This window comes from Pituophis catenifer, unplaced genomic scaffold, assembly GCF_029215685.1.
Source record: "Pituophis catenifer annectens isolate HBS135680 unplaced genomic scaffold, rPitCat1.0.hap2 SCAF_14, whole genome shotgun sequence".
NCBI classification, from domain to species: domain Eukaryota; kingdom Metazoa; phylum Chordata; class Lepidosauria; order Squamata; family Colubridae; genus Pituophis; species Pituophis catenifer.
The window spans coordinates 18,542,948-18,569,664 of NW_027256894.1; the positions used below are offsets into that span (position 1 = coordinate 18,542,948).

The window sequence follows — 26,717 nt, forward strand, 5'->3', positions numbered from 1 at the left end:
CAACAATACAGCTAAACCACTCTGTTAAGTTAAGGTCGGTTTTAGTTGCCTACATATTTTCTGCAAGCTACAGGAAAACATGACATTTCTGGCAGCTACAAGAAAATAAAATGGATAGAAAGCACCACATTCCAATAACCGGCAGAGCCAAGTTATAGAAAATTATTCTCTAGATTTGCAAAGGTTCTGTTCCTGTTTTTATTTCCTTGCCTGTCAATATAGTTGTGTGGGTTTAAGTATGATTGATGGAGAACAGGTTGTTCTAGCTTCAGGAATTCAAAACGTGAGACTGGCTCCTCAAAAGGAAATGCAGGCAATAGCTAAGATAGCTACTAAGTGATTTTTGACACATTCGGCTTTTTTTTTTTTTTTAAAGTGGAAGGATGTTTATAGCAAAGCAGATGCAGAGAAATGAAGGCAATTCTAGGTGTGGATTTTTACAGTATGTGTAGTCGTAAAGACTTTCTGTGTGATTTGTTTAGCTCATTGCTGTTCAAGAAGCTACTTTGGCCGCCATTCCGTAGCTTCCTTCGTTGAGCACAGTGATTGTTAGAGTGCACACTCAGAGGAACTGGGCCTTCATGTAGGACTGTGATGGCAAACCTATGGCACACATGCCGGAAGTGGCATGCAGAGCCATCTCTTCAGGCACACAACTTGTCACCCGTTGTTCTTCTGGGTTCCAGCGTGCCAGCCAGCTGGTCTTCATGCACATGGGAGCACCGGAAACAGGAAGAGCAGCCGTTCAGCACTCATGCACATGCCAGGAACATGATCTTCAGGTTTCCAGCATGCACACGCGCACTGGCCACCTGGTCTTCCGGTTTCTGGTATGCATGCAAAGATCATCTTCCCAGCACGCACATGTGCATCTGGCGGCTGCTCTTCTACTTTCTGGCATGCACGCGTGCTCCCCTTTCAGCACTTGGTGCTGAAAAGGTTCGCCAACACTAATGTAGGACATTTAAAAAGATTTCTCTATTGGTGCAAAAACCTTGAATTGATCACATTGTAGTGTATTTTTAGCTGCTTGGAATCACTTTGTTTCAGATAGATTGAAGGTTGTATTCTCTATCACAGTTTAGGCAGCATCCATCAGAGGCAACATTTATATTGTCTGTAATCACAATGCGAACTCAGTTCTGAAATCTGCTATTGTTAAAATGAGAGATACTTGAGCCAGAAAACAGGAAACAATGAGGAAAGAGAAGGCACAGATTTCACCTTTTCTTCTGTAACATCAAAACTCATTTTTTTATAATAATATCCACCTACCTTCTATCTTTTTCCCACCTGAATATGTTGGTTCCACTTCAGAGATACTGTGTTGTGTTGAAATATCATTCAAGCATAAAGTGAAACTGTATGAGCTTGCAGCAATATACATGCCTAGTCATAGAACAGGGAGGCTGTTGAAAATTTTGGAGAAGAAAAATTAAGAGCTGCGGTGGCGCAGTGGTTAGAGTGCAGTACTGCAGGCTACTTCTGCAGATCACCAGCTGCCAGCAGTTTGGCAGTTCAAATCTCACCAGGCTCAAGGTTGACTCAGCCTTCCATCCTTCCGAGGTCAGTAAAATGAGGAGCCAGATTGTTGGGGGCAATAGGCTGACTTTCTAAACCGCTTAGAGAGGGCTGTGAAGCGGTATATAAGTCTTAAGTGCTTATAATTAGTATTTGGCTTGACTGCCAATGATTTCTTTTGATTTCTTAGGCTATAACAGTACGGAATTCCATGGCCAAATCATTGTACAGCGCGCTGTTTGATTGGATCGTTTTTAGAATTAACCATGCACTTTTGAACACCAAGGACTTAGAAGAAAGCACCAAGGTATGTCTTTTTCAAGAAGGTTCTATCTATCATTGACTCAGCTGACTTAGGTTTGAGGCTGGTAGATTATACTATCTCAGAGAAGCAGCATTTTTAGAGAACCAAAGGTCCCTATGAGCATTTTCCCTTAAAATATAAAACAGAAACAATCACACGTAAGCCCACTTACCTTTTGGAGAGGTTAAATGACTTGACGGCCAAAAGTTAATGTTGCAAGTAAACCAGAAACTAAATTGCAAATTGTTTATAATATGTAAGTTGCTTCTTCTTCTTAAAATGAAGCAGCTTACAAGTTAAAAATTACTCTTAACAATTGAATTGCCATCCACTCCAGGGCAAAATCTCACAGAAATAGGGCTAACTGTTGATACAGGAAGCAAAATGTCTCTATAGAACAGTGGTGGGGAGCGATGGCCCATTTATGACTTGTGGATTTCAACTCCCAGAATTCCTGAGCCAGCCCATGCTGGCTCAAGAATTCTGAGAGTTGAAGTCCACAAGTTATAAAAGGGTCATCGTTCCCCAACTCTGCCATAGAGGATCCTTATTAGGCATTGTTTTCATGAATACCCCATGCGATAGAAAGCTGGATGAGATCTCTCCTCACTGTCCACTTGGGGCAACTGTCTGATAATATACTATATATTCTAGAAGAATTTCACACACTGGTTTTTGTATATACACACAACTTTTACAGCATTAGATGCGTTGATGTCCTTGAGGGAAGGAAAATACTGCCTTACATACAGAAGCCTCTTCTGATACAAAGCCACCAATCCAGCCCAGTCTCTTCCTGGGCTAAATAATGTAGATTACTTTGTGCCTCAGTGATTACTGTTTGCTGAGCATGGTTTGAATTATTGCAGTGTATTCTGCAGTGTACTCAATTTGAATTATTGCATAGGATTAATTCCTCCATTTTCTCCAGTTTTATTTGAAAGATTACAGTAATTATTCTCAAATGTCGTAAGACCGTAAGCTCACAATGTTCTTTCACCGTTCAATGTTTAATGTGGAGTTTTTCTGCCTATATCAATCCAGTTGGGGTTATGCACTTAATGCTCCCTGAGCAGATAACTATAATGTTCAGCTCAAGTTTAGGACAGATCATTGTTCAGACTTAATATAAAACTTGCATATATAATGCTGATGAACTTACATGCCACAGAAACCCTGCTGCTTTGCGGAGTAAATTCTATATAGCATGTGCTGGTTTAATTTTCTTATTATAGAAGCTTTTATTGCGTAGCAAAACATTTAGTTTTTTTCCCTCCTCCCACCCAGTTGCTTTTCTCTTTTTAAAAACTTTAATAAAATCTGTGGCACAAAATTACCAGTATATTTTTTTTACTCTACTATATCTACATTTTTTTTACATTAAAAGCTTACATGCAGATTATAAGAACTATAACCTTTTAATGTTGTCTAATTCATATATATTCTTTTGTGCCAGTGTATATGCTTGCACCTTTATAAGTCAGACAAGTCCACTTTTTAAAAAGCTTATCTCTTTCTACAGCCGAATACATGGACATGTGCAAAAACATTCTAAATTAATTTGTTGTTGTTTTAACCAATTAATTGTGCCTGACTCTTGGCAACTTTATAGGCAGCAGCTCTCCATGCTAATTAATTACTCAGAAAATAAATCGAAAGAATTTTGTTTCATTCCAAAACACTTTTTCCTTAAATTATATAGAAATAGCAAAGAGCTCAGCCTTAAAACCTGGAAATGTGTTTATTTGAGAATTAAATAACAAAAGTTAAAAGCTTTTGATCATCATAGTCGTGTATGGTTTTTGTTCTCAGTACAAGTCCTAAATTAGCTTCTCTTGGAAAATGTCTGTGGCATTGATCATTTTATTTAAATTTTACTCTGGGTGAAAATAGCTCCTGTGATTAGTAAGGCCTCCATCTATTAGCTATTAACCATCTATCTAGTAAAGTATGCTTCCTGGTAATTGCAGTTTCTCTTGAGAAGTAAGTTAAAAGGCATAATGCCAGAAATAGTATGGGGAGAGGGAGAGGTCTGGTAATTAGTGATATATTTTAGTCAGAACTGCACTTTCTTTTAAGATCAGTTAAAGTGCATTGTCTACAGTGGTGAGGTTCAAAGAATGGCATAGGGCTACTGTGTGATCGATAGAAGGTTTGGGTTGGAGTTTTTGACCTTTTCCAACTAATGGAGGCACTGACTTAAAGGTTGCAAATGCCATAGCAACCTTATTGTTAGATGACCCAGGAAGTTCAAGTATTAAATGCAGTATATCTTCTCTCTCTCTCTCTCTCTCTCTCTCTCTCTCTCTCTCTCTCTCTCTCTCTCTCTCTCTCTCTCTTTCTTTCTTTCTTTTTGTCTTGCAGACTTTGTCCATTGGAGTACTTGATATTTTTGGTTTTGAAGATTATGAAAGTAATAGCTTTGAACAATTTTGCATTAATTTTGCAAATGAACGTTTACAGCACTATTTTAACCAACATATCTTTAAACTGGAGCAAGTAAGCCTGGAAAAAACTATTACTTTTTTATGATTGTTCCCGTAATGTAACTTAACTATATTCCCCTTCCTTTTACTGTAACAACTTGAACCTCAAGACGATACAGTCATTTGGTCTCAACGTTCCTAGTGCTTTTTCCTTTTTCAATAGCTCTTCTTCTCGGTTAGGATCAGACCTAGGAGATCCTATATCTTTTGTTTCTTCAGCCCTTTGGAAAATGAAACAGTCAGCAAGACCACTGAGGGACATGTGGGGCCTTGCATTCTTGGGCAACTTAGTTTTCCAAAGATGCCCACATAATTAAATGTCTCCCATTATATGAAGGAATGTTGGGTTGACTCAGAGAAGAAGGAGGAGAACGCCAAGCCAATAGAGAAAGGATCTTTGAGTCCTGAGAAAAAAAGAAACAGTGAGAAAAAGATTTAAAACAGACCTATCTTGATTGTGTTAGATTGTGCTTGAAGTAAGAGGGACTGTGATAGGCTTTCAGGATTATATTATAATAGCCCAATTGCATTAAATTACATTCCAAGATTCCTATTTCCTGGCTACCTTGAAATGGGAATACATTATTATTATGTCTCTCCTCCCAGAAATTCCTATAACCGGGCCAAGAAAGTATTTTCCACATCTTCTGCTTGGCTTCAAAGTCAATAGCACATGCCACAGTCATATCATTGAATGGCCTTCAAATATAGGCCTGCTCAGTCTTAAAAGTACGTGGCCCGATTTTTCCCTGCATAGAATATGGACGGGCAACTTGAAATCCAAAGATCACATGGTTACATTTGGAACAGCCAAGGGCTTCCCATTGGCAAGTTTTTCCATATGATGAGCTACCCAATGAGAGATGGATTAATGCCAGGGTGTCCAACTTCACCAACTTTAAGTCTCATAGACTTCAACTCCCAGAATTCCACAGCCAGCAGTTGAAGTTCACCGGTCTTAAAATTGTCAAACTGGACACATGGACAATTGAGTCTATTGACTAAATTACGATGTTAGTCAACTAATAGCAGCAATTAACCTATGGTCTGCAGTTATATAGAAATATGGGTCAGACAATGAAAGGGTACATATGACGGTACATGAATACCTTCATAAGCCCTCCTCATGAATACATGAGGAGGGCTTCCAATACCAGATCTGAATTTATGTGACCTGGAGGTTCAAAAGGTCTGTGACTAGTTTCTTTACCGTTCCTTGGATTTTAGATTTCATTTGTTTTTCCCCCAAACACCAGGAGGAATACAGACTGGAAGGCATCAGCTGGCATAACATAGACTATATCGACAACTCTGGCTGTATAAACCTCATCAGTAAAAAGCCCACAGGGTTGCTCCATCTACTGGATGAAGAAAGCAAGTGAGTCTGCTCCCTCCCAGCTTTGTAGTTATCAGATGTTGGAAGTGAGTAACAGCATAAAAGGAGAAAATAAAATAAGAAACCTTCACAGGTTTGAAAGGTATCTCTATGGTAAGACAGGCAGATTCATATGACCAGACTAATTGTATGGTGTGAGAGCAGGATCGTTTGTTTACCTTTATAGGACAGTTCAGAGCTATGACAACACATTTTAACGTGAATTGTTTCATCTCTGGGTACCGGCTTACTATAACAAGTATGTTATAACTTGTTGAGCTGGATTTTTCCAACTACATATAATTGCCAAGATGAAATAGACATGGCATTTCCTACACCAACTCAAAATACATAGCATCCAAGGATTGGCCTTACTATGTTTGTGCTGGAGATTTTTTAAAAATGCCATAAAACAACATAAATTCAGTAATTAAATAAGTAGCAATTCACTGTTCCTTCGTGAAACTTAAACATCATTTGACTCTTTCCTTGATAGAACCAAAGATGAAACTAATGGAGATTTTCCCCAGCACCACCATGTCACATTATAAAGATGCCTGAATAACACAGCTGGCTGGAGTGGGACATTTATGAGGTTATGGGTATAGACTAGTATTTCTCACCCTTGGCTACTTTAAAACATTGACTGGAGAATTCTGGGAAATGAAGTCCATACGTCTTAAAATTGCCAAGATTGAGAAACACTGGTGAGGACTAGTGGGAAATGAGCCCCCCCCCCCCCCCCCGCCCCCCGGAAAATACTGAGTTAAAAATCAATAAGTTACAATTGTAAAAAAAAAAATAGTTTGAATAAATGCATTCTTTTTTCACTTGCTAGCAGCGAGAGGTCTCAGGGATTTTTTTTTCTTTATAATAAAATTGTGTTCAATTTATACAAATGTCTACAAAGTTGGCACCAAATATTAGAAGACCACTTGTGTAGTGGCTGAAGTGATATTATCTTGGAATCATGTTCTTGTTTTTTCATGGAAAATTATATTCCCTAGTTAGATTTGGGAATAAAATTAGTTTAATTCATGAAGACATGTTACTCTCTATAAAAAAATATTATTTAGTGTAGTGTTGTAAATAACATTTTTTCAAAATACTAATAAATTTAAGACCAGAATAGAGTATCTGAAATTTGAACTTTCAGATGAATATGCCCCTTTTTATGACAGCTTGGTTATGTATCAGCAAAAACATTAATGTTCTTCTTTTATTTTAGTTTCCCACAAGCAACCAATCAGACGTTACTAGACAAGTTTAAGCGTCAGCATGAAGGGAATCTCTACATAGAATTTCCTGCTGTAATGGAACCTGCTTTTATCATAAAACACTATGCCGGGAAAGTTAAATATGGTGTGAAGGTCTGTAACTTCATCTCTGCTAACAATTTATTTTAAAATATATGTATATTAATTCCCTTGATTAATACATGAAATGTATAAAATACACTTTATTCAATATCACTCGTCTTTCTGCTACTTCAGTATTTCTCAACCTTGGTCCTTTTAAGTCAAGAAATGAGGGCTTCAACTCCCAGAATTCTCCATCTGGGAGTCGAAATACAGACATATTAAAGTGACTGAGATTGAGAAACACTGTCCTACTTTATTTCCTGTTTAACACTATATTTGATTGCTTGTCCTTATTTTATTGGTTTGAATGAGACTCGGGTGAAATCCAGGAGGTTCTGACAGGTTCTGGAGAACCGGTAGCGGAAATTTTGAGTAGTTCGGAGAACCGGCAAATACCACCTCTGGCTGGCCCCAGTGTGGGGTGGGAATGGAGATTTTGTAATATCCTTCCCCTGGAATGGGGAGGGAATGGGGATTTTGCAGTATCCTTCCCCTGCCACGCCCACCAAGCCACACCACGCCCACTAAGCTACGCCCACAGAACCGGTAGTAAAAAAAATTGAATTTCACCATTGACAAGAATGGGAAGATATGGCTAGAAAATCTAGGATCTTAGTTGAACCTATCTGCAGTAGCAAGAGCACACCTCCTTCTTCCAATCTGGAGATGGCAGAATCTGAACCTTTTTCCTGCAAAGCTTGTATTTGACCACCGCACAATTATAAGAATTGGTTGAAGACACAGGAGCTTGATAGTGACATACCGAGAGAATACTACTGATCTTGAATGAGTTTAGATCTCAAGAGTCACCATTTAAGGAAAGTGATGGTCTCCTTCATTTTCGTTATTTATTTATTAAATTTACATGTTGCCCCTTTTGTGTTTCGAGGCCACTCTTCATTGGGTATGTCCAAGCAGAGGATGAAGAGGTATCTGTTGGGAAGCTTTAAAAGCAGATTTCAGGATAAAGTAGACAATTTAATTCAGTGACCCGAATTACCTCTTCCAATTCTAAGTGTTAAAAAAAAATCAGGCAAGATCAAACCAGCTTACTATTTGAACAATTCCGATGAGGAGACTTGTGGGACTATCTTGTGGGACATTCCAAGATAGTACGATAGTCTAAGAAATTTTTTTAAAAAATTCTGAAAATACTATTTAAAATAGTTAAGGAAAGACCATGCTAAGCTCTGCTTCTCTTCTTCTTTCTCATCAGGACTTCCGGGAGAAAAATACAGATCATATGCGACCTGACATTGTTGCCCTCCTTAGGAGCAGCAAGAGTGCCTTTATCTGTGGAATGATAGGGATTGATCCCGTTTCGGTGTTTCGCTGGGCTGTCCTCAGAGCGTTCTTCAGAGCTGTGGTTGCCTTTAGAGCTGCTGGGCAGAAGTACATTGAGAAGAAAACTGGTACGTGTCAAACAAGATGGGCGGCGTATAAATTGAATAAATAAACATTGTACTCTGCTCTCAAAAGCGGCTATCCTTCTTGGATCCTTTATAGATGCTGCATTTTTTTTAACAGCTTCTGTTTTCCAGTCTGCCTCTTTAAGAAATAGCCAAAAGAATCTTTAAAATATATGTTAAAAAGATTCCAAAGATTTTGGCATAAGAAAAAGAAAAAAACGTGTTATAAAGTATAAAAATTTAAGATCGTAAATATTCAGGGTGATTTTTTGAGTGTCGTTTTTGTTTTTGTTGGCAGTACAATGTGCAGAGTTTGTTTTAAGATCTTGAACAGTGATGTGTTAGATTTAATCCATTAGGGTGTTAGTTGGCTTGAATTGGTTGTTTATTTATTACTATTAGAAGAGCCAATTGTTTGTTTTGTTTCTACCTATTATTTGTTTACTGTTTCCTAGAAAGTTTGCTGGCTACTGTGAACTTGAGTATAGCTATATCCTTTCTCAAGCTTTCTAGAAAACTCTATTTGTACTCTTTAAAAAGCCAATTTGTAGCCCCAAATAGACAGTTTTTTGATTAGATGAATGCTGGTGAGAAAGTTAATTTTATCAATAATTTAGGATGGTTTTCTTAAGGTTCAAATAGTATTTTCTGCTATGTAAGCAAATTGGTAAGCAATGGTGTTTTTTTTTTTTTTTTCAAAGCTGAAATCTAGTTTGAAACAAATGTATTTGTTTTAAAAATTGGCATTTGGAGAGGATCACACAGGATGCACAGAACTCCCTTTGCGTTATACGGTTAGAATATGTAAACATTTACACAAAAGAGAATGTTTCAAATAAATCTTTGGCATTTCCATAAACTTCATAGAATACAAATTTTGCGAGTATGCTTATAAATGTATGTAATAAAGTCTAGCAGCTGTTAGTTTAGAAACAGAGTAAATAGTTCTTGCATGAACATCTGGTGCTCTTTTTAATAAGTTTCAGTTCTTGCAAGGATGTATTGTTTGCCAGTCATGTTTAAGAAACCATTGTACCAGAAAAGCTTTGTGGCAGAGGGATCTGGGGGCTCAAAAATCAAGAATAAGAGCTTTGCTCTACTTTCACATCTGGATAAATCCATGTGCACTTTCTCTCTCTAAATATATACAGGAAATGTAGCTTTTTTGTTGTGAGGATTTGTTGGGAAATTGAAACTGACCCAAATTTCTTGGTGTGGGTCCAAGTAGTAACACTTGAGTTTCTTCCTTACAAGTAATGGCATTCATGTTTTGTAGCTGTGTTCTCTTAACAAGAATTGTGGTAAGAAAAATGCCATATGAGAAACAAAACCTGATTCTCAGGAGTTTCAAGAGTTGGCCCAGATCTCCCATCTCTGTCTCTCATTAGTAGAAAGTACTAATGATTCCCCAGCCAATTAATTCCAAATTCTTATTTTTGACATGAGTTCAGAGGATGGTGCCTTCATCTGTTGCTAATGGATACAGATATTTCAGCATAAGTTGCAAGGATTTGCTTTGAAGCCATACAGAATCAATCAGTGTATCTGCAGGTTTAGCAAGGCAAATTCCTTGCTAAATATTGTATGCCACAAAGTTATTTACTTCCTCCATTTTGTTTTTTGTTTTTCTTATTGTCACATGCACCAAACGAAGGGATGTAAAGTAGCAAAAAAGGATATAAGTTTTATGGTAGACATTTTTCCTTTCTCTCTTATGTTTTATTTTTCTTTTTGACACTGGTTACAATAAAGTTTGTTCCGATTTTATCTAATGATGCAATACAGGGAAATAGACCTGTTTAGATTCAGAGTTCCAGTGAATAGATACTATGTTGTTTCATAAGGAAAAAAATACTGGATGTGCTCTTTAAAATGTGAATTGTCACTTACTAATTATTGTCTTGAGCACAAAAGAACTTGGCAGTTATGCTCCTCTCCTATGGTTTTCTTATGCTAAAAACTTCTTTTTTTAATCTTTATATATAAACTCTAATACCAAAATATATATTGATGAAAGTAGCTTTAGGAAAGAAAAATAATTTTAGAAAGGAGATAGTTATCAATACAGAAGAGGCAAAGAATTCCTTTTTTTTCCCTAATGCTTTCCTTGCCTGCTACTTTTCCTTTGAAAGTTCTCTTCCTTCTAGAATCCGTATGTTTGATATCGGATTTGTAAGTGGACATTCTATAAATGTGTTATCGAAATGTAAAGGAATTGTTAACGATGTGCATGCATCTTCTCCGTTAAAAAATAGCCCTTCTGCAGGGTTTTTCCTCCTAGGAACCAGCAGCTCTTTAAATAGATGGTTTTGTATACAGCGTATATACTTATATATATATATCATTGCCCATGTACGGAAATGTTAAGATCGGTGCATAATGTTTGATAGTATGTCACTCCCATCTACTATTTAAAGAAATTGAAGGCCGTCCTTGGCTTACAACCATTTGTTTAGTGACCGTTTGAAGTTACAACGGCTCTGAAAAAAGCCTCTGATTTATGACTGGTTTTCTCAGGAACATTCCAGCATCCCCATGGCCACGTGATTAAAATTCGGGCACTTGGCAATTGGCATCTATTAGTTGAGAATTACGTGTATTTTACAGTCCAAGTCTGGTTACTGATAGAAGTTATGTGAATAAGTAAAATTAAATCTGTTTATCAAGTTTATCTGAGGGGTCTAAGCACAGTTGAGATAACTTGATTTCAGTTCTTGCCTCTGGCCTTCCAATATGAACAGTCTATATGCTGTTTTTACTGTACATTTCTCCCCTTCGTCCTCCTTCTGGTTTAAGATTGTGTGAATTGAAAAGCCTCAAGGCTTTTTTGAATTCTCCTCTAAAATCTACCTAAGGTAATTCAGACCACAGATGGGAAGTATCTCATGCCCATGTCTGGTTTTCATATTATTCTTGTTGCTGTTCAATGTGCAGTTGTGAAAACAGATTTGGGTTGAAATGTTAATATTCATTTGCAATGCTGCTTCCGAAGTACTTGTGTCCTTATAGTAGCCTTTTTCTATATGTGCATTTGTGGTCAAATCTGAGAATATAGAATCAGTCATACGTTATTGTCAGCAATGTCCGTAATCCACTGAATTTGTAAATAATAATATATATATATTATATTGGCAGGTTGTGCCTTGATAGCTAAAGGTAATTTTTTCCACATTTTATTAAACTTTCAGTAAGAAACAATCCATGAAAATCTAATGATAATTTCTCAAATAAGAGAGTCAAATTCCAAGATGAATGTCAGATGATCAATTCCATAATCACCAACTTTCAAGATTTATAATTATATATTTTTTTAAAAAAATCACAGGTTTGGACATGATTAGCACTCCTGGGGTGTCTCTGATCTAGAATCATCTTCTTTTTAAATCTTTTGTCTTCAGCGTTTTGTCAGTATCATGCTACCAACTATTGTCTTTGGAATTTGGTTTGTCTTTCTCTTCTGCGCTGTTTTTGTGCTGCTCCACTGTTTCTGCCAGTACAGATCTATTCCATTACAAAGACACAACAGCTGAATTTATGTCCACGCTACACCATAAATGGCTGTTTCTGGCTTCATTGGGTTTTGTATTCTACCCATTATAGTTTGTCACTTCAAGTGATGTGTGAATCTGGCTAGTGATTTAACCAAGAAAAAGAAAACTGTTGGAATTTGTGCCATCAGTTGCCATTTCCAAATGGTATTAATTAAAGAAGGATATCTTGAAATACATAATCTCTCAAACATACAGGACAAATTTACAATAATTGTGTCAGAAAGAGCCAGTTTGGTGTAGTGGTTAAAAATACACGGCTAGAAACCATCTCTTGAGTACTAGTCCTGCCTTAGGCACAAAACCAGCTGGGTGACTTTGGGCTAGTGCTAGTCTCTCTGTCTCAGCCCCTAGAAGTGGGTAGCAATGGCAAACCAATTCCAAAAACGTTGCCAAGAAAACTATGGGGTAATCAGGGCAGACTCAAGGCAGACTCAACCCATATCTAGCTTTGTAGAGTTCAAGATAGCCAACATAAACGCCTTCAAAGCTCATAACAGGCACAGCACCTACACTGTTGGAACCCTTTCTGCTTTGCTCCTTAGATATGCGAGAATTATATACTTCCATTTGAAAAGCTAGTCTTACATTAGCTGTACTGGAGGAATTTCAGTCTTTTGTTTCCCTGGCTACCGTTTGGTCTACTTTTCCCAGCCTGCATTGGCTCTTCTTTTCAGTCCTATCTGAAGGATTTCTTGCAGATAAGGCACACGGCTTAAATTGGTCTAACATTTTATGTCTCTGTTGCAAAATTTGACCTTTCCAGTACAGAATTATAAGCTCATTGAATATGATTCTTGCAAGTCAAGAATGAGCAGACTAATCTGGAATTGGAAGTTTGTGGCTTTGTGGCTAAAAGTTCCATGCGTTAAGGAGCACTGCGGAAATGCATAATTGGTTTTGATCACCAGAAATGGATGCATTTATATCTGAGCTAATCAAGCATCAGGATATATGATATGCACATATTTGATTAAAACGGTAGGGATATTAAGTTTGAACAAAATGCACGTTATAATCTGCAGCACTTTCAGTGTTGTTTGTTGTTTATGAAAACTGCCTAGGCCAGGGGTCTCCAAACATGGCAGGAATATTCTGGGAGTTGAAGTCCACAAGTCTTAAAGCTGCCAAGTTTGAAGACCTCTGGCCTAGGCCATTCCAGCTACCTTTTCTGCACTTAAATTATGAAAGATTCTAGGGCGGGGTTGTCCATCCTTGACAACTTTAAGACTTGTGGACTTTTAACTCCCAGAACTCACAGGCCTTAAAGTTGGACACCCCTTGTCTAGGGTTTACTTTACATTTCTTCAATAAATAACACACCTTGTCCATTCACCAGAACTCCTTGAAGCACTGAGCGGGCAAAATGGGGCCGTGAGTTTTGAAACACTCATCGTCAGTCAGGCATTGTCCGCGCTTGTTCTTGACTCTTCCTTGGTTTTCTGCTTATGTAATCTTTCTCTTTTCTCCATGTTTTTGTTTTGCTTCCCGAAGGGCATGATGATGCTGTTTTGAAAAATGTGGATAGTTTTAGCTTTCTCCATCACCCAGTTCATCAGAGGAGCTTAGAGATTCTACAGAGATGCAAGGAGGAGAAGTACAGTAAGGCGCCATATACCACCATCTCTCTGACATGACACTCACACGCAGCAGGAAATGGAAACCAGGAGCAGGCTGTGTTAGCCAGGGTGGGCAGCCATGCTCAGAACGACCTAACACAGCAGACCTTAAACAGTGTGAAACGATAAACCAGAGAGCATTTATTTGGAAGGTAGTTTTAGATTCAAGGATTTTCTAGGCAAGGTGAACGTTAGAGATTAGCTGTCGATGTCCTGAACCGTACCTTAATCGCAAACCCATCCACAGCATTTGAACCATATGGTCAAAGTAACAATTGATGATTTCCCAGAGATTGGCTCAAAATTCTTCTGCAGCAGCGGCCTTTAGAGTAAACAAAGGAGATGCTGAAGGAAGAATTTGCTGAAAAGCATTAAATCTTTATATATATATATATATCCAGAATCTTATAGCAGACTCTGACCATATTTTCATTCCCTTTTTTCTCCCCTTTTATACAATAACATTTACCTAGGATTTAACGGCTTTAGTGCAGCTTACGTGAAACCGGTAAGCTGTCAGAGAACTCCTTTCATTCTAGAGAATGGCAAAGATGCCCTTGGTCTCCATTTCCTTCTCCTCACTTCTGTTTGTTACATAATGAACTAGTCCTGCATGAAAACCAGGCCCCCCCTTGCCTTTGTTACTAATGACGGCTGGATTCCTGTTGTGGGAGGAGAAGGGGTCCAGCAGCATGAAACATAACCCCCTCTGCCACAAAGAGTAGCGCATGGTGTTTCAGTGTAACAGCTACATTGAGAGCCCGCCGAAGGGTACCATGATGCTAACTTGCTCATTAAACAGCTTTGCATACGCCATGGCGAGATGACTTCATTTGAATGACCATATGCCTCATCACTGCTCTTCAGAAAGGGGCAGCTAGATTTTATATCCAAAGTGTGCCTGACTCTTCCTGTAGGAACAAATGCAGATATTTTTTGGGGTCAACAATTCAACAAATTGTCCCAGGAAGCCTGTTATTGCTTCCCTTCTTTGAGTATACAGGTTTGTAGCAAATGACATATCGTTGTTTATATATGAATAAAGAAAATGCCTCTCTCTCATGTATATCTTGAATATATCCTGGAGTGCCATCTCCTGCAAAGATGGGTGCTCTGTGTGAAGATCATGTAGATGGTAAGTCTTGACATACATAGGAGAACTTCTTTGCTTTTGAAAGGGGACCAGGTGGTGTGATTTGGGAGAGTAATTTTAGGGGGTTTATATAACCTTCTCTAGCTGTGTTTCTAATTCAAATAAAGGTCTGAATAAAACTGCATAAGAATTGGTCTGCTAGTCCCTATAAAAAGTCCATCTAATCCAACATAAAGAGTTTGAAGCCAGCAGTCTAGTTATGGCTTAAAATGAAAATAAAATGTAAAGACCCAATTATCATTATGGTAAATAGCTACTGATCAAACTATTTATGAAAGTAAACTAAGCATCAGCATTGGTAGCTATTGCCTTATGGTATGATAGCAAAATCTAACAAGTTGTGCAGTATTTAATCCGAAACGGTACTTGTTTATCCTCCAGGTCTATTCCTAATTAAGCATTGAATTCTAGGGTTCAAGATGGAAAACTCATCACTTTTCATGCTGTTCAAAATCTTGAAAAAAATCGCAATGTCACCTCATTAATCAGGTTTTTTTCGGGGCCAGAAGGAATAGCAATAGCACTTAGACTTATATACCGCTTCACAGTGCTTTACAGCCTCTCTAAGCCGTTTGCAGAGTCAGCCTATTGCCCCCAACAATCTGGGTCTTCATTTTACCCACCTCGGAAGGACGGAAGGCTGAGTCAACCTTGAACCTGGTGAGATTTGAACTGTGGCTTTGACCATAGCTCTCAGCCCGTGCAGTAAAGGTTTTTATTCTGCAGGCTTAGAGGGAAGAGAGTTGCTGGGAGGGTACCACTTCTTCAGTTGCTTTTTACTTATGCTGATTCCACAGCATCCTTTTTCGAGGTCAGGCAACCAGAATTCTGTAGTTTTTATATAAAATATTGGCTGGCTGACTCTCTGTTTTTTTGTACTTACACTGAAGTTTAGTGATTTTGATACAATACTCAGGTTTTCTAAAATTGTTGGCTCTAGTGACCAGACAAATTCAGATACTACAAAGCTATTAATGTAATCATTGCATTTCTCTGTTAAGTAAAATTACCTGTTTTCTGCCAAGCTTTGAGGTTTACAGTTGATTTACTTCCTAGATTACAGAAACTTGGCTTTCCATGTGGGTAAATGCATAATGTAATAAATTATGATTGATATAATCTCAGACGTTGCTACTCTTTGTTCTTCTGAATACATCTATGATTTGCTTAGGCTTTTATTACTTTGGAATAATCTCATGTCACCACCAATTTCAGGTCAATGGACCCAGCAAAAATATTTGCAGAGATCTTCTTGTTTCTGACTCCCAGTTAATAGGCACAGATTGATAAAATAATTTGTCCTTTACCTCCTGATTTTGAATTTTCTTACAGCCTATTAATAATGTCCTTCATTAAAATGTGCATGAACTGTATTATTCATGCGTTAGATCAGGGGTCCCCAACTCTGGACTACAGCCCACTATTGGGCCATGAGCTGTTTGCAACCGGGCCATGGAAACGCACACATGCACACGCATTCACACTTGCACGAGCAGCGGGCAAGCATGTACACACATGCTTCGTATACGTGAAGGTGGGCGTGTGTGAAAACCGTTTGCGCAAATGAAGCTACACAGGTGTGTGCGCTTGCCACTCACCCGTGTGGGACCATCCCCTCTCTCCCTCCCCCCCACATCCGTCCATCAAGCCAGAAAGGTTGGGGAACTCTGCATTAGATTATACATGTTGGTTTAAAGGCTGCAAAAGAAAAATGAAATTAAGTATTAATTTTAAGAGGTGTAAATGAGTACTTCCTAAAAAAAAAAAAAGGAATTACAATAATACCATGTTGGTTTACTTAGATGAATAAAGTAAGATTTAAAGCTAATGTTTTAGTTTGTTGAATCCATGAAATAACACATTTTTGATGATCACAGACAGATTTGTAACTTTTCAGTTGGAATTGTTACTAATGAAAAGCTTGAGAAAACAGTTACAGCTCTGTCTCAGTGTTTTATTTTGCTCTTCTTCTCCAGATCTTTGTAGTCAAAAATAAGCAATAGTTCCAGTAAGGCTGGAAAAAAAATATCCATTTCAGTTGATAGTTGTAAGTCCTGTCCCATTTTACATATTAGCTTAGCTTGGCTAATTTATTTTGAGGGAAAAAAAAAAAAAAAAACCTGTATGAAATTTACTGATTCTCAAAACTATAATCTACTTTTTAATGTCAGGATACGCTTATAACAACAAACCCTGAAAATAGCAGTAATTGTTATTGTAGAGGGGGAGGGTTTTTTTCTAAGCATGTAATTCATAGAAGAATAGATAAGTGTCACTGCTACAATAATCGTTGTCTAGAAATCTTTATAGCAATCTTGTCTTTTCTCCAAATCACACAGCTGTTCTCGGCAGCTATTACATGATCCCATGAAAACACACAATTACTTTAGAGTTACAGACAGAGGCTGTGTTAGCCCTCTGAATTCTCCAGACACCTTTATGGATTTTTTATTTCTTTTTATATTTATATATCAGATCTATCTATCTATTCTTCCTTTTTCTCTTCCGCCTTTTTTTCTCTCTGTATTTCTTACTTTTACCTTTTCTTTTTTATTATTTGTCATACTTTGTCTTAGCTTTTTATCTTTCTGTTTTGAAACTTCCAATAAAAATTTATTACTTTAAAAAGAATGTGAAGTGCTGTTCACCCGGTGAAGTAAACTTAAGACCACAGTTTGAAACAAGGCTTTCTTAAAACCACGAAGTGAATTCACATTGGAGGTAAAATTAGAATAGAAGCTTGTGGTTTTGTGGTCAGAAGAACGATTACCAAAAACATTCATATTTGTAGTGTGAACTTTCAGATGATAAAAAAAGCATTAGCCGTTCTAAAGCACGGAGGGCAATATTTTTAAACCAAGGACAAAGGCTTTTAGACTGGAATAAGTGCAATCTTCTATCGGTTATTGATCAAACAGATCTCCATAGAGATTGTGCTTCAGGCAGGAATGGAGAGACCAAAAATAGCGAAATGTCCTTGTTAAACTCTGGTTGCTAAAGATATGCAGCAGCTATGATTCATAACATATTAAAAAAAAAAGGCACCAGAAAAATTGCTGCTGTTTGCAGCAGTCAGAGGCTTCAATTTGCAAAAAGTTATTACTGTCACATGGTCGTATTTCCCAGATGATTAACAAATGTAGGTAATTGGGAGAGTGAAACAATTTTCAGACTGAATTTTCTTGGTTTTTGCTTGAAAACATTTCGCTTTTCATCTGCAAGCAAGAGTGAAAATGCTAAAGACCGACTGCAAGGAATATAAATCCTTCCATTCTCTACCATCAATCAGAACTGAAGAAGCTTCTCGGATGAGAAGCAAAACGTCTTCAATCAAAAACCAAGAAAGTCCAATTGCCTTTTGAAAAAGCACCTTTGGGACAATCATCACCTGGACGACTGAGAATCTCCATAGAAACTGATATCTTAATTATGACAGCCAATGATTTTAATGCCAGGCGACTTGACTGACAAAATCCCCTTGGTTTTTGCCCCTGAAAAAAGGGATATGCATCTTCAAGTTAAAATATGGCTCATATATAGAATTATAAGTCTTTTTTTTTTAATGGCAACCAAATAGAAAATGGTTTCCTTTATTTTTAGAAGCCTGTCAAATATATCACTTCACCTCACCCCATAATAAAATCCTATTGTCTCCCTGTTCCCAGCATGTTCCATTTTTAGCCTACATTGCAACAGTCCTTTTCAAATGTGATCCAGTGAATTTCATTTGCGCAAAATGGAACGTTACATTTTTTTTTTTAATTGATGTGCTACTACAGGTATTGCTCGGAAACGGCCGAGGACACCCCTTTCCGACCTGCAGGGAGTTAACACGATTAACGAGAAAAGCCAGCGGTAAGTGGATCCATCAGACAGCTGAAGAAATTTGACATCTCTGCTACGATGCCAGGACTGTGCTGTTTGATGCATTTCTCCTTTTCAATGACTGACATTTTTCTTTCCCTTTCTCTGTGAAAAGTAAAAAAAAGTAAAAGTGTATAACTTCCATACATTTCAGCGATGCCTACGGCGTGTGGAATAGCAGGATGGGCCTCAGACAGAGCCGACTCTCCAGCCCCAGCAGTTTCCTTGACAAAGACGGGATATTTGTGAATTCGACTAGCAGCAAGCTTTTGGAGCGTGCCCACGGCATTCTCATGTTAGTGACTGTTTGTCTTTGTTCCAAAGGTGGCTTGGATAACGGTAGATGTAGGACAAGTGAGGGTAAAAAAAGTTGGGTCCTCGGTACAGATAGTCCTCGACTTATGACCACACTTGAGCCCAAAATTTATGTTGCTAAGGGAGACACTTGTTAAGTGAGTTTTCCCCCTTTTCTTGCCACAGTTGTTAAAGGGAGGCACTGCTTTTGTTAAGTTGATAAGTGAATCTGGCTTCCCCATTGATGTTGTTTGTCAGAAGGCCGCAAAAGGGGATCACATGATCCCCGGATAGTGCAACCGTCATAAATATGAGTCAGTTTGCCAACATCTAGATTTTGATCATGGGGGATGCTGCAACGGTTGTATGAAAATCGGTCCTAAGTCACTTTTTTCAGTGCCGCTGTAACTTCGAACAGTCACTAAACGAACTGTTGTAAGTGCGGGACTACCTGTATCTCAGGGGCATAGAATGATCAGTTGATAGTTGATATTGCTAAGAACATCGATGGTGCATCTGAAAACAGATTTTTTTAAAAAATTATAAAGCAGTAAGAGTCCCTGAGTTCTGCAAAAGAGGTTAATATATACATTTGGAATGCTAGAGAAACTCTGGTCCAGATGTGGCTCTCCAGATGTCATCTTTTATAAGCCCTAACCAGAACAGATTGAGGGTGAGCCGAGTTGCAGTCCAATAACATCTTCAAGGCTGCTGGTTGCTCAGCTGTGCACTAGAGATTAATGTTGTGGATTAAACTTCCATGAGATACTATCAAGTGAACATGGAAGCTGCTTACGAGCTACTTCAGGTACCCATAACATTCCTCTTCAGAATCTGCCCCCGATAAGCCCAATAACATAGAGAAAATCCTTTAATGTAAGTTTGATCTCTTAGGATTTAAATTGGAAGAAACAAAATCTGTCTACAGTTTCTCGTCATGTCATAACTTTCACCATCTAAATCCCCTTGTATGGTGTAATTTCCTTAATAAATGGGCAACTAAAATAAATGGGTTAACTTTTTAGAAATTTTGCTTATTAAAAATGTATAGTGTCCAGGATTATAATGTAACCTGTTCCATGACGTTGGATGGTTTGAAAAACTTGATCATGTTAACATTTCCGTATCAATCAGTGCATGCACTTGGTCTCAAAGTTTATATATATATATTTATAAGAAGAAATAAGGAGTCACATGAACCCAGAGCTCATGCTTGATGTTATGTCCAAATCAAGCCTTTTGGTCTTGAAATGTTTACAGATTAACAGTGTAAACCTGCTTTTATTTGGTTCTTATCTTCCATAGGCGAAACAAGAACTTTAAAGTCAAGCCCAGCCTACCAAAGGTGAGAGAATTCTATTCCTTGGATGAAATCCACTGCTAATGGATGTAGTTAAGAGTTACTTCAGGCACAATAGTCCTTCCCCATCTGGTGTAAAAAATTACAAGCCCTGCATACAAATAAATGCCTATTCAAAACGTAGCATAGAGATCATCTACTCATTTGCTTACAGGATCTCATCCATACATAACTCCATCCACAAAGAATGCTTTTTCTCACATGGATGTAATAATTCTTCATGCATAAGTAATTTTTTCCCTATTATTATTATTTTATTAGTTTTAAAAGTAAAACAATGGACATTGCTCAACATCTCTGGTTTCTAACATTTACGTCAAAATCAAGTTAATAAGTAATCTATTCCTTGCTCTATTTACAAATTTACATATTTCCTACTTCATTATATATCAAGTATACAGTATTTTACTTCCTAACCAACTATGCATGTATTTAATAAACCAATATTACATTCACAAGTTCAATATACATTGATATATTAATATACATTGATATATACATTTCCAGATATTCATTATCCCTTGTTTTTGGCATTCTTCTTCTTATCTAACCAATTATAAAATTTATTCCAGACTTTAATTACCAGACAAGTAATTTGTTGACCATGGCGGAAACATGGCAACATATTTATCAACAGATAATAAATAATATGAAAATTCTTATGCTGGTTAACCTTCTTTGGGATCCAGGGCAAAAATGTGGGTTGGTTTGTTTGTAGCCCTACATTTCGAAGTATGCCTCTCTGAAGGGTGTTACTTGAACTGATTTATGCCCTTTTAAGTTTCTTCCAAATTTTTCTGCTTCTTCTCTGCTTTCTCAGCACTTGCTGGAGGTGAAATCCCTCAAGCACCTGACAAACCTGACTCTGCACGACCGTATCACAAAGTCTCTTCTCCATCTTCACAAGAAGAAGAAACCTCCGAGCATCAGTGCCCAGTTCCAGGTTACTTCCTTGCAGTTGTTTGGTTCAAGAAGTGTAAATTCGGGGGTGGAGGGGAGGGGGGGGAATAAGCATGTCAGTCAAACGTTTTCAGGCTATGGATTCTGTTGGTTAGGGGGAAAAAATTCTCAGAAACAGCTGAACAAGAGGCAAAGCCTCTAGAGATTCTTTTTTTTTTTTAAATAACTCTTTAGAAGAAGAAAAAAACTTTTGTTTTTCATGGACCCCCATCAGTTGTCACGGAATGCTTTAAGTTTGAAAAACCCTGCATTTAGGTATTTAGTCCTGGGTGGCTCTACTTTCAGAGAAAATCAAGGTTATTTTGGGCTGGTTCAGTGGGAGGAGGAGGAGGAGGAGGAATCTTAACATGCTGGTCTAGATAATGGCACCAAGCCAGCTCTCTCTCTATACTAACTAAAGCTTATAGTTAAGCACGAACAAATTTCAGCACCTCCATTCAATCCTCCCTCTTTTCTGCACTGTTTGAGCACAGCAGCTGCTAGATGGTTTTCTTGGGATATCTGCTTCTGTTCTCACAAAGCCTAAATAACGATTGCAAAAGCCAACACTATGTTTTGTTCTGCAGGCTTCACTTACCAAGTTGATGGAGACTCTTGGACAGGCAGAACCCTATTTTGTCAAATGCATCCGCTCTAACGCTGAGAAGGTAAACCTTTCCCCCACACCCGAGTGATTTGCAGCTGAAATACATTCAAACCTGCGATTTGTCACATAGCTAAAGATTACAGAAAGCAGAATAAGACGCACTCCCTAAGAGCAGTCATAACACAAAGGCAGGTTGAAATAGCAAATATCAAAATGAGATATTAAAAAAACAGAGCTTTAAGTCAGCACGGATAGTAATGTAGAAAAATTAACTTTAAAATCCTGATTTTGGACAGGCCTTTAGTGAATCAATTTGCAGACTGAATAATTTTGGTAGGTGTAAAACCTTCCCTTATTATCTGCCGGATGAAAACAAATTATTGAAGCAACATTAATGTGGAATGTTCCGTGATTTTTTTCTTCCAGTTTGGCTCTTGGCTGGAACTGTGAGTGCAGAGTTCATAGATGTGAGGTCATCTGGCTGTGACAAATCTGTAAAACTTATCATACTTTTTACAAAAAAGGATGCAGTCTTGTGTCCAATGACTATTAGGCATATCATGATACAATATTCCTGATTTCATAAGCAATACTATTAACTTCCTGATGCCTTTTTGTTGCTAAATATGGCACAGGATTAACATCTGCATAGATATTCACTTCAAGATAGGCATTAAGCTACGCTTGTAGATGATTGCATATTCTGTTTTGAGACCGATTCAGTTTTTTGTCAAGTAGTAACGCGGACAAAACTGTACAACACTATTAGGCTTAGAAAGTGGGACAATTTGCTACTTTGCGAAAGTGTCTTGGCTCCATTTAAAAACACGCAAACCTAGAAACGAGTTATCATGCCTAGCTGGTTCTGTAGGCTCAAACTGTATTTTTCGCTTTTCCAGCTCCCCTTGAGGTTCAATGATAACTTGGTGCTTAGACAGCTGCGATACACAGGAATGCTAGAGACAGTACGCATCCGACAGTCAGGATATAGCTGTAAATATTCTTTCCAGGTGAGATTATTCTTTCTTGATTCTCTGAAAGGTTATGGTGCTAGTATAAAGAATCTGAAAGCAGTTGAGCTGGCTGTGTTTAATTAGTTTTGTTTATTAAAAAAAAAAAAAAAAAAGACCATAAAGAAGTATATGCCAGGTTGTTGCTGGAGCTATTTGTAAATCCAAACCTACTTCCAAATGTACAGAGTTGTGCGTGGAAGTATTTCTTGTGAGCTGCCTCAGCCTATTTGTATTTCTTCAAGATTCAAGCGATACAAACTTTTGCGTATCGAAAAATCTATATACAGTTTGCTAACATGATTTCCTTTTATGCTTGACATACGAAGAGTTTATAAATGTAACAATATGGTGATGGTGTATCTAAATTGCCAGGATTTTATAGACCACTTCCATGTACTTCTCCCACGAGGCACTGTCCCATCTAAGCAGAATATTGAAGGCTTCTTCAAAAAGACAAAGACCAACTCAGATAGTTTCCAAGTCGGGCGAACCATGGTAAGGTCCAACTGCTGTTTCCAGACACTTTTCAAAGGGGGATTTTGGGATGTTCTTTCCTCATGAGTCCTTGAAAAAAGTCCTGTGAATTGAAGCTTGGATTTCAAAGAACCCATCTTTTTATCGTTATATCTGAGGGATGATTAGAACCGAATTAATTTCTCTGTAAAAAGAGACTGAAAGAATCAGGCTGGGTCTCCTGACACATGCACAGTTGCAGATATTTTACCGGAGAAAAAAGTGTCAGGGTTCCAAGTAACACACCCAATGGAATTAAAACTCCCATGGCAGACATATTCTTCAAAGTATAGATTTATTAGGCATGTCATATTGGCACATCTGGGGAAACCCGACTCTAAACCAGTGGTGAAATCCGGCTGGTTCTATCCGGCTCGCGCGAACCAATAGCGTCGGCAGCAAGAGGCTCTGCCCACCCACTGGGATGTCCTTAAATCTTGTTTTTGACCCTGTGGTCCAATCAGGTCACAGTCCAAGGGTCACTTGGTCTCAGATCCCACCTCCTTGCACCTAGTGGGAAAGTCCTTGGTTCCCAAAGGAAAGAATTTTATTTTGGCTACAATCCCCCCAGCTATCTCTACCTCCCCCCTCCCGTTCCCACAGCTCAACTCATCTCCGCTGGGGCAGCCCTGAAGGTGCCAGGGGAAAATGGCTCCAGGGCTGACAACACATATGTGTGTTGGATTGCTAATATGCAGAGGGAATGACTTTAATTGTGATTGTTCAATTGTCCATCAGGTGTTCATGAAGGAACAGGGACGACAGCTTTTACAAGGACTGTTGCACGAGGAGGTCTTGCAAAGGATTATCTTATTACAAAGCTGGTTCCGGACGATGCTGTACAGGAGACACTTCCTGAGCATGAGGCAGGCTGCTGTGGTCATACAGGTGGGGGCCAACTGTATGCTGTTCTTAAGCTTAAACCCTGTTTACCTGTTCTGACCTAGGCTTCCCAAGAGCATGAAGCTGACCCCTTGTCCCAACAAAAACCCCTTTTTATTAAGTTACTGTGAATTCTTTGCATTCACATCCAGCCAAGTCTTTCAAGGGAGAATTTCCAGTCACGGACCTTATCTGGCTTGGAGAGCTGCCAGGCTGATATCTTCAAAACTTGGCAAGGAGTCTTGGAGAGTCACAAACCAATTAAGCGAACTAATTGTCTCCTGCAATTACTCCACTTTCGTTCCTCTTTATTCCCTCTGGGAGGGGCCCTTCACCATCCACCTGTGGCCTTACTCCGAAGTTGATCCTTGTTCTTTAGCTGTTCCCTTCGTCTGGCAACTCTGCGCATGCACACACTGGGGACAGGCTCCAGCTGTTCATCTGCCTCACTGATGTCCGACTCTGAAGGCAGCAGATAACTGGCATCCGGCCCTGGCCCCCTCTCTGCCTCTGACGCAGAGCCCTCAGAGCCTTCCCCAGACTCCAGGACTGGCCCATGTTACTCCCCAACCTCCTCACTGTCCGAATCTGCTGCCAGCACTGCTGGCCACTGGTGGGCCACAACATTACCTTACTCTCAACATAGATAACTGTTGCCTTTAAACAACACAGTTAAGCTAATTATTGAATTTATCTTTTTTCTGGATTCATACAATGCATCAAATCTTAAACCAACCTTCTTTAGAAATGGAGGGCTTTATTCAATGTATTCATACCACGTGCAAGAAAATTACTAACTATTCTTTAATTGAACATCTTTCTTCATCCTCACTGCCAGAATAAAATTCTTGTGTGGATTGGTATGTACTTCTGTCTGCGTTAAAACACACACTTTAAAACGCCAGTAAACATAAGATTTTTGTAATTAATTGGATTGCCGTAATATTAGAAATTGGTACTTAAGCGTTAGAAAAGCCTTAACAAGAACTATTCCAGCTAATGGCTTTGGATAAAAACTCATTATTGTGTCAATAAAGTATTCGCTTTTTTTTTTTTTAATACCCTGGGCAGCATTGTTGGCGTCATTATCAGAGAAGGAAGGAAGCTGAAATGGAGGAAGAATCCCTGAACCATTCAGCCTTTTTAGAGCGAGCTGCTGTGGTCCTTCAGGCGTCCTGGCGAGGTTACATGGCCCGGCGAAGTTTCCAGCAGATGCGGATTGCAGGTTTCATTATCCAGAGCTCTTGGCGGGACTGCTTAAGACGTAGGCATGCTGCGGCAACCTCTATCCAGGCGCACTGGCGGAGCTACCGCACAAGGACTCTCTACAGAGCCAAGAGAAACAAAATCATTTTGTTGCAAGCAGCCTACAGAGGCTACAAAGCACGGCAGAGGTAATGCATGCCATGTTTTGGGAAGGACATACGTGTCCAGTAGTGTATTAACCATTAAGCAGACTAAGCACATGCTTAGGGCACCAGGCCCAACGGGGGCACCACAAAGTTGAGAAAGAAAAGAAAAAAAACAAGTTTTGTAAAAAAAAAAAAAAAAAAAGATAAAACTAAACTAAAACATCTTGTTGGGAACAATGGCAGCCAAATATTGTACATGATGTGAGTAGAACTTTTATGTAACCTAAGCTTGGCTTCCTTTGTACAGTATGTACAAAGGAGGGGGCCACCAAGATTTGTCAGTGCTTAGGGCACCAGTGAGCCTTAATCCGCCACTGTACGTGTTCAAATGGTGGTATTGGGACCGGATGGGTGATAAAAGAGATATTTAAATAGAACAAACAAATTTAATTCTTTATTATCATGTTCTGATGCTGCTGCATAAAATAGCTCTTTTACCTAGTTATAAAACTTACAATTATTGGTTCAGTGCCCTCTAATGATTTGGTTTACAATATAATAAAACTTTTATCTGGATTCGTATGTATATCATTTGTTCACTATGGTGTGTAGAAGAAATGGCTATTTCCTTAGTTCAACTACAGTACAGCAAGCTATATCTTATGGCTGATAAATCATAATGACTAGATTCATACATTGCAGTAAGCCCAAATCATGTACAGATATATTATGAACATAGCCCCTGTAAATAAAGATTTGAGGACAGATCATATTTCAAACAGTTAAACATACGCTTTGCATCTGGGAATTTCCATCCCTTCTCTTAACATTACTAATTAAGGATTCATTAATAGTTCTAAAGGGGACATAAAGTTATAAGCTACTAACATAATAGATCGGCTTTCCATAATCTGCTGCATTCAACATGTATGGACTACAACTTCTCCAATCAACCAGTATAATCGGCCTTCCCCAATCTAGTTTAACCACCACAGTCATTATCATGTGTGTGAATGAGGATTGTGGTCCATATAGTCTCCTCCAACCTTGATACAATGGCCATTCTGGTTGGAGAATCCTAGGAGTTGCTCATCTGAAAGTACTTAAGCTGAGGAAG

General features: G+C 38.5%; 1 protein-coding gene across 1 annotated transcript in view; it reads left to right on the plus strand.

The window, feature by feature from the left end:
- MYO9A (myosin IXA) overlaps positions 1 to 26,717 on the plus strand; it is a 92,758-nt gene that overhangs the window by 39,744 nt on the left and 26,297 nt on the right. The window contains exons 10-25 of the mRNA XM_070953906.1: positions 1,712 to 1,828; positions 4,190 to 4,324; positions 5,568 to 5,689; positions 6,915 to 7,056; positions 8,264 to 8,459; positions 11,592 to 11,612; positions 13,499 to 13,606; positions 18,556 to 18,631; positions 18,795 to 18,935; positions 20,240 to 20,279; positions 21,115 to 21,237; positions 21,821 to 21,901; positions 22,740 to 22,850; positions 23,226 to 23,348; positions 24,105 to 24,254; positions 25,320 to 25,642. Coding sequence (XP_070810007.1) covers positions 1,712 to 1,828; positions 4,190 to 4,324; positions 5,568 to 5,689; positions 6,915 to 7,056; positions 8,264 to 8,459; positions 11,592 to 11,612; positions 13,499 to 13,606; positions 18,556 to 18,631; positions 18,795 to 18,935; positions 20,240 to 20,279; positions 21,115 to 21,237; positions 21,821 to 21,901; positions 22,740 to 22,850; positions 23,226 to 23,348; positions 24,105 to 24,254; positions 25,320 to 25,642 — 2,009 coding nt within the window. The remainder of the gene's footprint in view (positions 1 to 1,711; positions 1,829 to 4,189; positions 4,325 to 5,567; positions 5,690 to 6,914; positions 7,057 to 8,263; positions 8,460 to 11,591; positions 11,613 to 13,498; positions 13,607 to 18,555; positions 18,632 to 18,794; positions 18,936 to 20,239; positions 20,280 to 21,114; positions 21,238 to 21,820; positions 21,902 to 22,739; positions 22,851 to 23,225; positions 23,349 to 24,104; positions 24,255 to 25,319; positions 25,643 to 26,717) is intronic.